General features: G+C 43.4%; 1 protein-coding gene and 2 long non-coding RNA genes across 3 annotated transcripts; 1 reads left to right on the plus strand and 2 right to left on the minus strand.

Moving 5' to 3' along the window:
• The first annotated feature begins 489 nt into the window (after positions 1-489).
• LOC149986266 (uncharacterized) lies at positions 490-1,987 on the plus strand. Its single transcript, XR_016500993.1, has 2 exons — positions 490-1,074; positions 1,445-1,987. It is a non-coding gene; the product is annotated as an uncharacterized LOC149986266 (long non-coding RNA).
• On the minus strand, positions 1,070-1,651 carry LOC141045024 (uncharacterized). Its single transcript, XR_012216901.2, has 2 exons — positions 1,511-1,651; positions 1,070-1,385 (listed from the first exon to the last, which is right to left on the minus strand). It is a non-coding gene; the product is annotated as an uncharacterized LOC141045024 (long non-coding RNA).
• Positions 1,988-7,003: 5,016 nt separating the features above from the next.
• Positions 7,004-14,172, minus strand: LOC112278457 (protein PSK SIMULATOR 1). Its single transcript, XM_024511994.3, has 14 exons — positions 13,963-14,172; positions 13,068-13,158; positions 12,292-12,914; positions 11,709-12,013; positions 11,430-11,522; positions 11,095-11,185; positions 10,627-10,723; positions 10,047-10,144; positions 9,788-9,857; positions 9,454-9,560; positions 9,098-9,214; positions 8,679-8,755; positions 8,379-8,423; positions 7,004-8,026 (listed from the first exon to the last, which is right to left on the minus strand). The coding sequence occupies exons 3-14, from the start codon at positions 12,652-12,654 to the stop codon at positions 7,417-7,419; spliced, it is 2,073 nt and encodes a 690-aa protein (XP_024367762.1). The 5' UTR covers positions 12,655-12,914; positions 13,068-13,158; positions 13,963-14,172; the 3' UTR covers positions 7,004-7,416.
• Between the last annotated feature and the right edge of the window lie 899 nt (positions 14,173-15,071).

Raw genomic sequence — 15,071 nt, forward strand, 5'->3', positions numbered from 1 at the left:
TAAAAAATGTGAAAAGAAATGGAGAATTTTATCATGTTATTTGAACTACACAGTCAATTACAAATTCAAGCGGTTAGAATATTTTATAATGGAATTAACACGCAATTTTGAATCCAGCATTTTGGGTAGAATAATATGTATCAGAATACTAGGAATTCGATTTGATTATTGGATTGATCAGATGAAATTATGCTAAATTAATGAAGCACACTGTGATTTATTTGTACTTTGATTATAATATTATAAATCTTCTCGCTTAGCCATAGATATTCCATAACTTTTTTTAAAAAAAAATTAACATAACAATTAAATTGTGACATATTGCCAAACTTGCACACAATATACATACAAGTTACTGAGAGTGTGGAGGAAGGGCTTGATAACGATGACGGTGCTGAAGATTGACGGGTTACTTTCTAAAACAATGATATAATAGATGATGTTTAAGTACCATTCATTTATATTTCGGCCGGATTGACTGCAGAAGTTTTAAAGCTGTGTTTGGAGATTGTTTCGCTTATTGAGCTGTTTGGTTTCCTTTTACAGCGAAAGACCGTGAGCTGTTCAGTTTTCATGGAGCTACTTGTGGCCATTTCCTGTGTTTAATATAAGCACCTCAGAGAGTACAGCAATTCTGGAATATGATTTAGTAAGAAACCCAATGTTTTTCTGTCTTCTGGCTTTTTCAGGTGTATACTACTCTGGTGCCTCGTGTATATATACTTTTGGGCTCATTGGAAGCCGGGGAAACAAACCGCTTTCAGGACCTAGTACATTCTTTCAATCCTTCTCTTTGGTGGTTACTCATCTGCATTTTGGTTAGTGCAACAGTTTCTTTTGTGGTGGATCCATACATGTACCAGAGATGGAACAGTTTTTAGTTGCTTGATCTAATATTTTTCCTCAGAGCTTGTGTCGTTTAGCACTCTGGATTGTGGGGACTACCGATCCAAGTGAAGATTATACCTACACTTTGCAAAATGGACTGAACTTGCGACTATAATTATTTGTATTCAAAAGACAATGCCAAGAGTCCAGGTGGAGGAGATTAACTGAAACGGAACTCCTAGAATGGTATGTAGTGTGTTTTATTTCAAAATGAGAAACAAAAAAACAGTTAATATGATGAGCCCTCTAAGGTCAGCATCTCGTAATTGTTTGTGCTGACATTCTGCGATGGTCGATGCCCACTTTCAGCGAGAGGTTGGTTATAATCTTTCAACACACTGTCGATATCCAAGTGATACTGCAGTGTGTAGCTTTTGTGCAGAGCTTTGTAGCACACAGTTGGTGACAAAGAGCTCTCTCGCATCTGACTAATGCTTTGGCCTCATTCATTTGTCGCAAATTTTGGATTGTAATCGTTGGTCCTTTGCAATCATGGTCTGCAGCATTTATGTGGATCCATCCAAAACACTAGTCACTCACCTATTATTTTGTCCAGTGCTCAGATGGGAAAGAGAGAAAGAAAGAGAAAGCCTTCACAGGGCCACAGGAAATGGGGCTCAACTTCTCATGCTGATAAGGCAACTTAGCAGATGCTGCTGCAGGGCCACAAGCTTCTCTCCGCTGCCAGGATCTGCTCACTGACATCCACGCGAACACGAGTTCAATTCAGATACATCAGAAAACAACTGAAGCAGAATCAAACAAAGGCAACCTTTCTTCTCTGGGGTCTTTCTCAAATTCTTCCAGCTTCGGAGCTTGAGCGCTTAAGAGAATTTTAGAATTAGGGTTCCCTGTCTGTTATGGAGAAATCAATTAAAACCCTGATTTTTAGGGTTTCAGGGTTCGCTCGCCTGCTAGTAACCCAATAAGAAGGAGTCTGCCCCATTTAGCATGATCCCCAAGTTTATGTTTTCCATGTGGACTTTAATCAACCAAGGCATCATGGCCTCAACATTATCATTATAGGGGGAGTAAAGGTACTAGTCTTGGATTTTGTATTGAGGAGATTTTGAATTGAAAAATGAAACCCATTTTTTAATACACGTGTACTCTAAATAATTTTGTGTGAAAAAGGCTGCCCAATTTGTAGATTTGAAGATGTTAGCTGGGTCGCTCCTCAAGTTATTTCAGATCATATTCTTCCCATGATGTTTTTATTTTTATTTTTATGTAATTTTTATAATTATATTTCGAAAAAAAAAACAAACAAACAAACAAACCAGTAATTCGTACAATGTTCGTGTGGTATAAAATAAGATTAAATAATACATTTTTCAGATTTTTCTGCATATGGGCCAGGCTACAAGCTCAATTGCTATAGTAACAATGAACAAGGCTACAGTTGTTGCTATTCACTACAAATTGTTCATTCTTGTGTCAAAATATCACTTTTTATCAAACGAGGAACATTAATATTCATTTATACATACACTCAAACAATATAATAATCATAAAAATTTAAAAAATAAAAAAGTTTATTTCTTTGCTATCATCATAATTTTTTTTTTTTTTTTTGAAAAAGGCTCTAAATTCTCTCAAATTTCAAAATAAGAAACACAACAGTTGCAATAGGACTTTATGCATGTGGTTTATCTTACGTCGTTTCATAACGCTAAACAAAAAGCGATAACATCTTGTGTTAATCATTAATGAAAAATCTCCTAAATTTCTCTCAGGATCCAAAATAGTAGTAAAAACATAAGAAATTCATTAACAAACTTTTAATATAATGATTCTGTCAGCAACCCCCCCTCCACAACATTAAATAACACGAGAACTTGGAGATTGGCCAATTGCCTTGCAAGCACGTCTTCAAAGTGGTGAACTCGTTTCCAAGCTGACGAACGTGGGGGAACAGAAGTGGCAGCCTCGGGCACTTGTTCCCAATGGTTCCCGATGGCACCTGAGGCGCGGAAGGATCAGCCAGTCCACCGTGGACTCCCAACGCCACGCCACTGGACCAAACCCGAATGGTCTCACGTGGACGTCGTACGTGGCAGGGGGTGTCCAAAGGGGTCCTCTTCCCACTTGACCGCCCCCTTTGGCCGCCTAAAGTGTGGCCGCAAAGCATCTGCCAACTGGCTGGCAGCCTTTGGGTGGGACTCCTCCCCCTCATACACCGTCAGCAGCACAGCTGGACAAGGGGGTCCTAGGAAAGAAGTCCGTGGGGAACGGGTTTCGTTCACATGAGGGGAACGTGGGCGTCCCAAGTCTTCTTCACCTACACGGACGGTCACCGAGTGCCCTTTCGAAGTACCCCCTTTCCTCATCAGTGCATGATTTTATTATTATTTGACTGTTTTTTTTAGTAGGTTTCGGTACGTCTTCATGATTTTATAAGATGCCACTATTGTTTGAAGTTTGACTACTATTCACTCCTTGGAAAGAATTAAATGCGTGTAGTAGAAGTACTGTAGAGTTTTATTTTTTATTGCGTCCAATAGTGAAAAATAAAAATAAAATGTGGTAGATGTTAACAAATTATCTTTAGGATCTTTTTGCAGTTTGACTGGGTTGAGACATTGTAAGTTAGTCACAGACAGTCTTTCAACGCCCCCAACAAAAATCCACACTGCAGCCAACTAGTTGCCATCAATATTCATTTATGAAAAAAACCCAGGTCCGTGACATGTTTGAAGGTCAGTCGTCTGTAACTTCCTCTGGAATCGAATAAGAACCTTAGATAATCGGAATTCGCAACAAGAATGAAAACTTCAGAAACAACATTTCCACCCCAGCAGCACAATTTATTTTATTTTATTTTATTTCATTTTTTTTGAGTACGTGTGTTCAAAAAAATTCCCTGTTCAGTAGCAGTGGCTAAGACAAAGTTGGGGGAGTGGGGATGGAAGGAGATCTAACGCAGCCAAGTAACAATCGAAGATACTCGTATAATACCCTGGAAACTGTCAATATTAATCCATTGACAGAGTGGCACCGAATAGAAAGAAAGAGATAGGGGTTGAATTCTAAACCCTTCTACGACCCCAATAATGAATATGCCCCACATGCGGCAGTAATGTTGGCAATCTGAGGAAACGTATTTCATAGTGTAATATATATACATATTTGTGGAAGCCATGCCGCAGATGAATCGTCCAGCTCGACGTGACTTCCCATCACAGTAACCCAGTTCAAGAAGAAACCCTTAATTCGGCAATATCTGCAGACTTGAGCTAGAGGGGCAGCAACTACCGCGAACGCCATGAAGGCCAAAGAGACTGTTCCCTTCTCCCCCACGGAAGCTCTGCCACTGCCGAACAACAACACGAACAACAACAACAACACGAACAACAACAACAACAACAAAAACAACAGTGCTTTGACTTTCAAATCACCTCAATTGACCGCCGCTTGTGTGGACTTTGCCGAGAAACCTCGAACGCATTCACACGCACAGGACCACACACACAAACATACACTTAAACCCAAGCCCATATGCCGCGAGCATATCTAATATTCCCCATCCAAAGGTGATGAGACTGGTGGGGGCAGGCAACGCGCCGCCTACAAGCATCGTCAATTAGTGTAGCCCAACTAGTGTTTACACGGTGACCGTGCGTCATAGTGGGGGCAGCAGCGTCTCCCGCGAAGAGCCGCATCGGGTGGCGTGAGGGGTGTGGAAAGAACTGGGCCGGGCCGGGCCGGGCCCGGGTGGTGGTGACAGCCTGGCCCGCCGCATTCAGCGGACATGAATGACGTGGCCATAACAGCCAGTGTGGTTTTGATTCTCTAGCACTCATGGATTCCCTCGACAATTTCTGAGCTAGTAGTAACCAACTAGTAAGTTACTAGTCTCTTCCCCCGCAGGGGAAGTGGAGGGTCTTCGTTTTACCACCTTATTCTTATTATTCTTCCTCCGCCTCTTACTCCACTTCCTCCTCATCCCCATATTTGCCCCTGCACGCTATCCCATGCCCTCATTTTGGTAGGTTTTGGGGGATTCCGGGTGCGTTGAAGCGCGGCGTTCGTCGGGCGGGGGGCCTCGAGGTAAAGCGGGCGGGATCATGTCGTCAAGTGCTTGGAGCCGCAGCGGAGGTGAAGGCGCCCGAGTTGTGTCGAGCATGTGCGAGCCCGATGGTAGTAAGGATGGGGTGGAAGCGGAGAAAGCCCGCGTCGATGGTGGTGTGAGGGATGGTGGAGTGGGAGTGTGGAGTGATGGATCCTTTTGACAGTGCTTGAAACTTGCTTGCCTACTGGCGGCGTGGTGATGAGTAAAGAAGGGAGGGAAGAGTGAACGAAGGAAGGGAAAGGGAAGGGACTTGTATAACTTATCGGAATTTTTTAGAGGGGATTACAGGGAGGGTGTAAAGTGCCTTGTGTGTTTTTAGAGTTTGGTTGAATCGTCCATGTTTGGCTGGAACAAGCCGGCCTCGCCGAGGAGCAGTGTGACGACGTCGATGGAGCTGGGCGCGTCTGCGACCGAGCTCTCTCACTTCGATGAGAGTCTCTCGTACACCAGTCTGCGGGATCTGTTGCCCTCAAGCGGGCCAGGGAGTCCCCGGCAGAGAGAGACTGAAGAAGGTGCTGAGAAGAAGGAGCCGGGGGATGATCGCCCCGCTATCAAGAATCGACTGGTGGAGCGCGCTGCTCGCGCGTACTTACGTCCCACCAGCGACGGGCTCAAGAACCCGTCGGATAATATGCAACTGGCCCGGTACTGGCCTACTTTGACATGGGAGGATCTCACTCGCATGGTCCAGTCCTTGTTCAAGCTGAAGCTCAGCGCCCAGCGTCATCGCCCGCGTCCGCACTATACGCTTCACCTTCGTGATCACGTGCATGTGCACCCCGTGGTGATGTGATCCTGCGCCAGTAGATCACTCCGCTTCTCATTCATGGAAAAGAAAACAAAATTGCGGCCGATAGGTTTGACAAGGCAGAGTCCCAGATGGAGTCGCTGAATTAGTTAGTTACTTGGCGTCAGTGATGTCTGGGAGGAGATTACATGAAGATTTTCGACTTGTGACTGGGTGGGGGAGCACAAGGTGTAGGTTGGATTCAATCTTGGATTTTGCGAGTGGGATTTAGAAGGAAGAAGTATTTATATGAATGTTTAGGTTCTAAACAAGGTTTACAAAAGTTTTGAGGGATAGAAATTGTTTTGGCTGGTTTACGGTGAGATTGCTATCAACCTGATTCGTTTTACATAATTAGGTTCTGGTTTCTCGCTCTCACCTTTTACCCCCAATTTCCGTTCTCGTTGAGACTGTGAAGCAGGCTCCGAATTTTTAGGGGCTCACTCCTAGCGTAGACTACTTCTTCCCGCGGAGACTCTTTCCACTGTCCCTAAAACAAGACTGGTGCCAAGGTCGGAAAAGACGATAGCCTGGATTGTGGTTGTGAGTGCTTTCAGTAAACTTTCCTATGTGGTTGTATAATAAGCCATCGAGAGAAGTGTATACACGTAGCTTAGAGAGAAGGAAGCAACAGGGTGAAATAAGAAAGAGAGGCACTTAGTGCAAACTGCCTTTTCTGTGTTCAGAATAATTCAGTAGTGTTGGGTTTAGTATGGCTAGTCAGGTATAGTGAATCTTATCTGAATACCTTGATATGCACATTATGGCTCTTCGGTCCAGAGTCACTAATTTACCTCGAATGCCACGAGGAAATAATTATCAATGTAACGCTTTGTTGTGCTCAAACTCACGGGTAATTATGTCGTTTGTGAAAATCAGTTAATGATTCGTTTTGTGACATGGATAGTTGCCTATTGAAGAATGTCACTGCTAATTGTATATTGTCATCACACGAATGTGCAACTGGATACTTTTTCAATGTGTAATTAAGAGCCACCTGTTAATCCTGTTCTACTGCACAGTGGAAGGATGAAGGTATCCTGTAAGCAGTCAAAATAGTTTGCAATATACGCATTTTCTAACAAATCCCTCTTAAATGAGAAATTATTGAGAGTTTGACGTCTACTATCATTTATTTCTCACTATATTGATTGTACATGTACTGTACAAATGTGCCATAATTCTGTCAAATCGTTGTTAGTAAACACACAAAATAAATGACCAATGTCAATCAATTACACTTTTTAAACAGGGTATGCACTTTCAAACGTAGAAATAACTTTGTTTTGGATTGACACAAGAAACTTTCATTGGTTCCATTCATTTCGTGACGTACAACTGTGCTCTTGCTGCATAGCCAAAAGTGTGCGAATGGGAAATTCTACCTTACAAGAACTCCCACAGATGCCATTCACAGCGATTGGCATTGCATTGAATATACAGTATAATCCCCTAAGGGAAGGTAAAAATAAGATTTGAAATACAAACTAACCGTAGATACCTTTTTTTTCTACAACAAGACCGGAAAGGTATCCCTATCTATACCAGCAAAGGAGGCTACCTAGAGGGGCAAGCCAACCCGAGTATTTGAAAATTAGAAAGACAATCCAACAAGGAAATGAGGCGATGAGATGTGTACTTCCAAGGAAACCGGTTGTCAAGACTAGCGTTACGATTGAAGAGGTCCGGGGCCGATAGTTACTTTCTCATCCAACCTGTGAATGTTATGGCCGAGTGGTTTGATGCGGTTCCTAGGCTTGTAGAGAGGCGCTTCAAGTTCATGCTTACTGCTCACCGAGTGGCTACTACTTTTATTGAGCTTGAGAAACTCTTTGTTGGAGGCAGCCTTGCTGTTGTCGAATTCTTGTGACCTGCTGAGACCAGGTATAATTTTCCTTTGAGTCCATCCGCTACTGATTTCACGCAACATATCTTTATCCTCTTGAGAAAGCTCGGGCCTGATGACACCAGCAGGCGTAGGATAGAGCAGGCCTTCGGTGAACTTGGCTGCAAGCATTCCAAAAGGAGGCGGAGATACGCTCCGACCTGAGAGTAGGAACTGCTGAATGGGTGCCTTGACGTTAATATTGCAGGGTGATCTCTGTGGTGACGGATCTCCATTGTTGATGTTCTTGCTATTTCTTGCCCGGCTAACTAGATGATGTAGTCCCACAACAAGCTCAAGAATGTAGTCCTCAACTACTTGCTGATTTGCATGGTGTAGAGTTTGTAAAAGGGTTATTTCGACGCAACCCAGGGCTTTCCGGTCTGCCGGCGACCTGACATTTAAATGACAACAAAGAAACTTATCACTTCGCACAATCTGGTTGTCGGATTGAAACACGTGGACAGGAGAGGACAAGGACTATCACAATCAGCTTCAGTACCTCACATATGCTTCATCTAAATAATTACAAAATGAGTGCCAAGCGCAGGGAACCTGGAGTTTCCAACGATTATCAAACACAACGTATGAAACGATGAAGGACGCCACTTATTCCAATTATTCCAGTTCATACAAATCACTCTGAACTTGGAATATAGTCGCTTCAGAAAATCCTAATAGAGATGCAACTCAAGTCCAGGAATAACGTTACAGAAGAACGCAAACAGAAAGGAGTGTCAACTTACCCAGCATTCGCCCACTCTCCAACCCATCCAAAGCCATGATGCTTCCTGTGGCAACCCAATTCAAAGCATTAAAGAGATCGTCCATGATTTGAGTATAACCAAACAAGATACTCATTCACGAAATAGCAGTAACTATAACACAAGAGGATCTAAATTGCAGCAAGACTTGCTAGAAGCGAACAGTTATGTTAGGCAATCTAACTTCCAGCTTGCAGGCGATGAGAAACCAATGACATCCCAAAATATGATACAGAAAACACCGCACACCACTAGGGAACTTTGAGCGGTTTGCAAACTTACTTTGTGGTATTGGAAGCAACAGCAACGATCCAGTTCAGAAGTTTAAATAGTTCGCTTTTAATCTCGTCGATGCTCAGCTGCAGTGAAATGCAACTCAAAGAGTGAGTTGCAGTAATAACTTCTTACCAACAGCACTCTAAAACTAGTACAATTACTCCTTCAGATACGATGTACACAGACCCTATCTGGAAGAAAAAAAAAGCACCAAGACCTGCTACAGGGATCGATAAATGAATGGACTCATGCAAAAGCAAGAAATTAACAGAAGCTTTCTTTCATTTCTTTTTTTGAACTGAAGGAAAGCACAGACCCCAAACGGGTGTCCTTACAGCTAACATGCTACTGGCAGTGCTCCACAAAACCGATGGATTGAAGATTTTTTCTCGGAACTCAAGAAACCACTGAGATAAGTTACTCACTTCATTCTTGTTTCGATAGTGCTGCAGTCGAGTTCTCAAACCAGCTTTGACGGCTGGGGGTAACCCTTGATAGAGATTGTCCCTCGTGTTTGGGGGTACTGAACCAGGTCTTAAAACCTGCACAAAGATAAATGAACAAACTGAGCAAACAGCAATAGGAAATTAAAGGAGCACACCAACACAAAAACAAAACCAAATTTGAAAAGAATATCAAAAGAGAACAAATAAAAAATTAGACTTGCACACAACCTTCATTTAGCCCCTATAACTTCCAAGCAAAGCAAACATCAAAAAATAAAAAGAGAATCCAATGCACTCTATTTTATTTGAAGGTCAGATGGCACCAAGACACAGACCAGGCTGTCAATCTGATTGATGATATTAGCATAATGCAGGGCCAAACCCGATGGACCCAATTTTCCAGCATTTCTTTTTTCCTCCTCCTCAGGCTTCTCAAGAAACACTGCATGCAGCCACATGTATATGTTATAAAATTCACCATACTACTTCTAGATTTTTGACTGCTTGTATTTAGTATATTAATGAGCTGCACACTGAGATGGCGTACTGAGCTGGCACACAGAAGTAATTACTGGGAGACTGGTGAAAGCTCCCAAAATGTTAAGTACTTGCAGGAGTACATGGAACAAGGTCAAACATATATAAAGATAGAATACCACAAACATATACCGTATGGTCCGAACTTCTCTTGAATCTCTTGGTACAGATAATTTGCAATATCCACTAGTTGCTCCATGACCTGTCACGACGACATTGTTACTGAAACAAAACTTGGACGTGGGCTTGATGTTCGAAATATTCCAGGTCCTAGGTCAACTTCACATTCATCCTTTGTAATAGAATTACGTCGGCAGCATGAAGAAAACGTTACGGGCTCCTCGCTATATTGGTCACGCTGAAGGTTGAAGAGTTGAAGGATGAACAGTACCTCTTCGAGATTCCTAGACCATAGAGACCTTTTTTTGAGTGCCTCTACATGCTTTTCCTGGCTTTTGACTTCGCTCCGCAGAAGGGCGATAGATTCTCCTGATAAATTAATGGCCAAAAAGCATAATGTAAGCTCCATGAGAATAACATCTGCCGAGTATTCTAAAGGAGCGTAAAGCCAACCATGTTTCAGTTTCTTTTGAACTTAAGTAAATCAAGGCAACTCTAGGGTCGACGAGATGCGTTAAATGATCAATGAGATGTATCAAATGGGTGCTACAAGCACAACACAAAACCTTAGAGTGCCTCCCTAACCGATTATAATACCTACATGTACACGAATGCACTTCTAACGACATATGCGTAACAGTTTTGAAAATATGCAGAAAGCTTCGGCAATTGTGCATCTTCGATTAATTTCAACGCCATACATACTCAACCCACCATAAGAGAGAAAACTGGAAAAGAGTTGTGATGCATAATTTCTTCCGCTATATCACGGCAATCAACAAGAGCTGCGTAGCAATCAGTATTTTTTGTTAATGGAAAGGCATATGGCAAAGAGTTGATTTGAAGCGCACCTCCACGAGCGGGAGCAACGGCAGACTCTTCTTCTTGTTGCTTACGCTTCAAGTCCGTTCGAAATCGATCAAGCGCATGAAGCTCGTGATATAAATCCTGCATCCATAGAAAGTAGTTCATCAGAGCTTATCATTTTTTCAGTTCGTCCTTTTAAACAGAAAGATACTAGCCTCAAAAGCTTTAAAATTTACACGTCACGAAAACTGTTGACCAAAGACCATTCAGAATTCTTTCCGACTGATATTCCAAATGAGTGTACCAATCCGATCACTTAACACTTTCCCAAACCTTCAGCTCCCAAGGACCAAGTCCTGCTGATGCCCAATATAAAGCACTTAATAAGGCTTCTCACCAAGTATCGCAAGCAAATAAGAAAGAGCCGAAACACTCGTAGCATGAACCAAAGTTAATATTCGTATTTCAAATAGAAGCTTTTGTAATCCACACATTCGCAGCAGTAGGCTTACCGCAGTGTTCTGAGCAAGGGTCATCAAGGTTTCCATGATATTATCTGCTTCTTCATGTTCAACTCTTGGAATCTCCATCTCTTTGACCAGACTGCAAGGCAATCCCACTTCCCTGGTAAGAAAGCTAACATCATCCCAATGAGGTAAAAGAAATCTGGGAAGAAAAGAAACAGGAATCTTAACAAGCCATTTGATGCGCATGTCGCACACTATTCACATTTTCCTGGATTCTCGTGATGCAAAACTTCAGAAGAATGCATGCTTTATGCAGTGCCTTCGTCACTCAACTCATGCAACTTAACACAAGCTGATCAGGAATGTGGACGCGTGCTCACCGATCGAAGACTCGATCATAACGATGCCATCGCGGATCTTTACAATGATTGCCAAACCTTACAACTTCATCTGCATATATTTTGAGCTCATTCCTGCCAAATGCAGTACCAATGTTGAAGAAACTTCTCCCAAATACATATCCAACCCACGATATAGTAAGCCGCCAGAGTCCCAGACTATTGCAAGAGATTAAACGCAAGGGAAAGCTTGAAAAGAGATTTATATATAGGGTAGGCATGAGCAAGAATAACTTTCATTCCACAATTAAAATGGTCCACCTCTTGTCAGCTCCGGCAATCGCCATGAGCTCGTTCTCATCAGTCGAGACTAAACGTTGTACACCCTCTGAGGGCAAAATCTCTTCCACCAAAACTTTCATGTCCTCTTCAGCCAAAGACTGTTTCAAATTGCACCCTTTTACTATTGTGTTTGCAACTTCAAAGCTCAGAATGCCAATTTTATTTCCTTTAGAAACTGCTCCAGCTATGAACCCTCCTTTCGCACCGAGATTAGCAACTGAGGTGCCGAAGATATCCAGTGCTCCAAAGCCCATAGTTCCAGCTCCCTTGAGAACTTCTGAAACCTGCACCGCTTTACCACTCATGAACAACTGATTTTGCGATACTCTTGAAGTATATAGCAACAGTTGCCATACTGACATTGCCATTTTGAACGTGGTCATGACGTTCAGTGCCAAATGCTTCGTTCCACCACTCTAATTAACCAGATCAACGCAATTCAACGAGAAGAAACAGTTGGTCTGGTACTTCCAGGTTTGTGATTGCGTGAAAGCACCGTCTGGAAAGAGACAACTAGGATATGAAGAAGCAAAATGTAGAATAGAATGAAAAGGTAGCATACCCTTGACGCCCCTTTCTTCGCAACAGTAGCTGTTCTCGATCTAACAGAAGTCGCTTTGTCAGACAGCACCCTTGCGAGCTTTTTCTTCTCCTCCTTGTTCCTCTCAGGCTCATATCCATAAGAGCGAACAACTTTATCAGGAGACAATTCATGTGACCGGGTAGCAAAGCTCAGAAAAGAACCCCCTTGTGTTGCCAGGTCGGCATTAGCCACCTGGTGATTCCCTGCCCCAGCGGATTCTATTCCATTTCGAGTTCCCTGAAAAGAATGCCATGTTCGCAAAGACGGTGATGCGTTTTGGCGTTCGTCGTCCTCGTTCGACACCTGGTCCTGCTCAGATGCCTTCGAACACTGGGCACCCATATTACGTAAACCCAGAACCAGGCACAAGAGAGCAATGTACAATCACGGTGATTGTGGCCAGCACAATGCCAGTTTTATTTTTCTGCGAGAAAGATAATAAAACCACGGCAGAGGTAGCAGAGCCGAATTGTTGTTTCAACTGAGTTGAGCACCCAAGTCTGCGATGTGGTTCCCTTCACTTTGACTGGGATTCCAAGTTGTCACATCTTCACTTCGATTACCGTCTTTTTCGAATGCAATTGTTCCAACCAAAGAAAGGGCTGTGCTGTAACAACCTTACGATGTCAGTAACCAGGATGAGCCCATTCATACACATTGACAGTAGGGAAGACCTGGGGCATTTGATCATGAGCTGCGAATGCAGTCGGACATGGCAAAAGAGGACGTCAAGATCCTTTCAGGCACAATCATACCAACACAGAAATAATAATGTGAAGTAGATGCGTCTTCATTTGCCGCTGTCATAAGAGGTTTCTGAGGTATAACTTCAAAGACTCCAGATACCTGCAAGAATCCAGAGTTCTATAATTTTAAAATGTTGTGACGCATTAAAGACCACTTCAGCAGAGAAGCCACGGCAAAAGATTTTAGCATAGGAAAACCACATGAATCCAATAGAACTCCACAATAATCTTGTCGGAACAAGCCCCGTGTCAAATTCGCCATCCTTCGTTCTTTACATGCACCGTTAATTGTCCCAATAAGTGATTTAGTACCTTTAGAGTCTGAGGTTAGTTTAGGGGATCACTTTTATGTTCAGCTTCATCTAATCAAAAAATTCTGGAAACAGTAGTTGACTAAGCCTATGCATCAAAATAACCAGAATCCTCTCCTCGACATTGGTGCATCAGAGTATGGTCCCAGTGGAATGATACTCTCAATTGTCCTCTTCTTCAAGCCTTACAAAAAACCAGATGACTTCGTCGAGAAAATCACTGCTGAACCACACATTACACACTAACAACCACAGCTACTCACATAATTCAATTTACACAAGAAAACACCCACTCTTCCACACAAACACACACACACACAATTGCGCGATCACAACAATGTAACCTCAAACTCCGCCGCACAACATCCTTACTCCGCCATAAACACCGTCATTCTAACAGACATCCAATCGGTCATCCACATACCGACTAAACGCCCCATCCCATCCAATCCGCCTTACACTACCGTCCCTGTTACCGACAGCCACACACTTTCTACCAGAACCGATAAAGAAAGAAAGAAAGAAAGAAAAAAACAAATTATAAACAAAACAAAAGTAAACACAAACAGAGGGGAACCAAACACAAGCGATACCTCGTGACACACCCAGGCTCTTCAGCCGCAAATTCCGATCGGCTAATGCTCACTCGCAATCACTGGCCGACCCCGCAACAAACAAACAAACAACGAAAGCTACGACGGTTGAGCACGAGAAAAATGGCGCGGGGGGGCGCGGAGGCGGCGTCGTGAATGTTCCAGTTGCCGACTACTCCCGAGCTCTGGCGCTGGTTGAAACCGAGGAAAAGCGTGAAGTGCGGTACCCTAAGACGGAAGCTGATATATAAGGGAAACCGAGGCGATAGAACGAGTGGAATCGGGCGGGCACGCAAGGGGAAGGGAGGAGGAAATGGACGACTCGATCGAGTGACGGCAGGTAAGCAGGCTAGCAAGCAAGAGTCGCGGTCTGTGTCGTGACATAGTTTGATTTTTATTAACGCTGCTGCTGCTCCTGCGGGGGTCAGATCGTCAACGAGCTGTGAGGTTGCGAGGAAGAGGGATGATGATGCCACGGTGCTGCTTAGCTGCTGCTACTTTGCCGATGCAATGCGATGCGAGGCGGAGGAGGTGGAGGCGGAATGGCGGGGCCCGATGGTGATGAAGGGGATGGTTGGCTTATGTGACAACCATCGGAGATAAACCCCCCGTTGACATTGAGTCGGTCATAGAGTGGGGTGCCCTTCGCCACTGGAACGGACACCCGTCTCCCCGCCGTACTTACCCCCCCCCATGGCCCCCACACGGCATTGGGTATATCTCCTCTGCCTCGAGATAGAAGCTTCAGTCGCTGTTGATTTTTCGGCAATTTAGATATTGTGGATGGATGGATGGATTGATGAATGAATGAATGAATGAATGAATGGGCTTGTGAATGGATGGATAGATGGATGGGTGTGGATGGATGTGTGTATGGATAGGTAGGTGGGTGGATGTGGCCCAAGTTTCATCCCCAACACACTCCGGCTGCAACGTACCACTGTAAATTTGGACACTCGCATGTATTTAAGGTTTACTTAGGTACTGAAAAATTGTGTTAAATAGTTGGGTGCTCATATGTTTTGCACTGTGTAGTATTCTTGTGCTTTTTACAGTGGTTCCTACCTTTTGAGGTAGGAAGATTTTTTATTTTATCCTTTGTTCAAGAG

This window comes from Physcomitrium patens, chromosome 25 (genome assembly GCF_059467195.1).
Source record: "Physcomitrium patens ecotype Gransden chromosome 25, ASM5946719v1, whole genome shotgun sequence".
NCBI lineage: Eukaryota > Viridiplantae > Streptophyta > Bryopsida > Funariales > Funariaceae > Physcomitrium > Physcomitrium patens.

Coding starts and splice junctions, on each gene's coding strand:
- LOC112278457 (XM_024511994.3), bottom strand. CDS start 12,654: ATGGGTGCCCAGTGTTCGAAGGCATCTGAGCAGGACCAGGTGTCGAAC. Junction 11,523..11,708: donor ATTGCCGGAGCTGACAAGAG/GTGGACCATTTT, acceptor TGCATTTGGCAG/GAATGAGCTCAAAATATATG. Junction 8,027..8,378: donor GGAGAGTGGGCGAATGCTGG/GTAAGTTGACAC, acceptor TTTAAATGTCAG/GTCGCCGGCAGACCGGAAAG.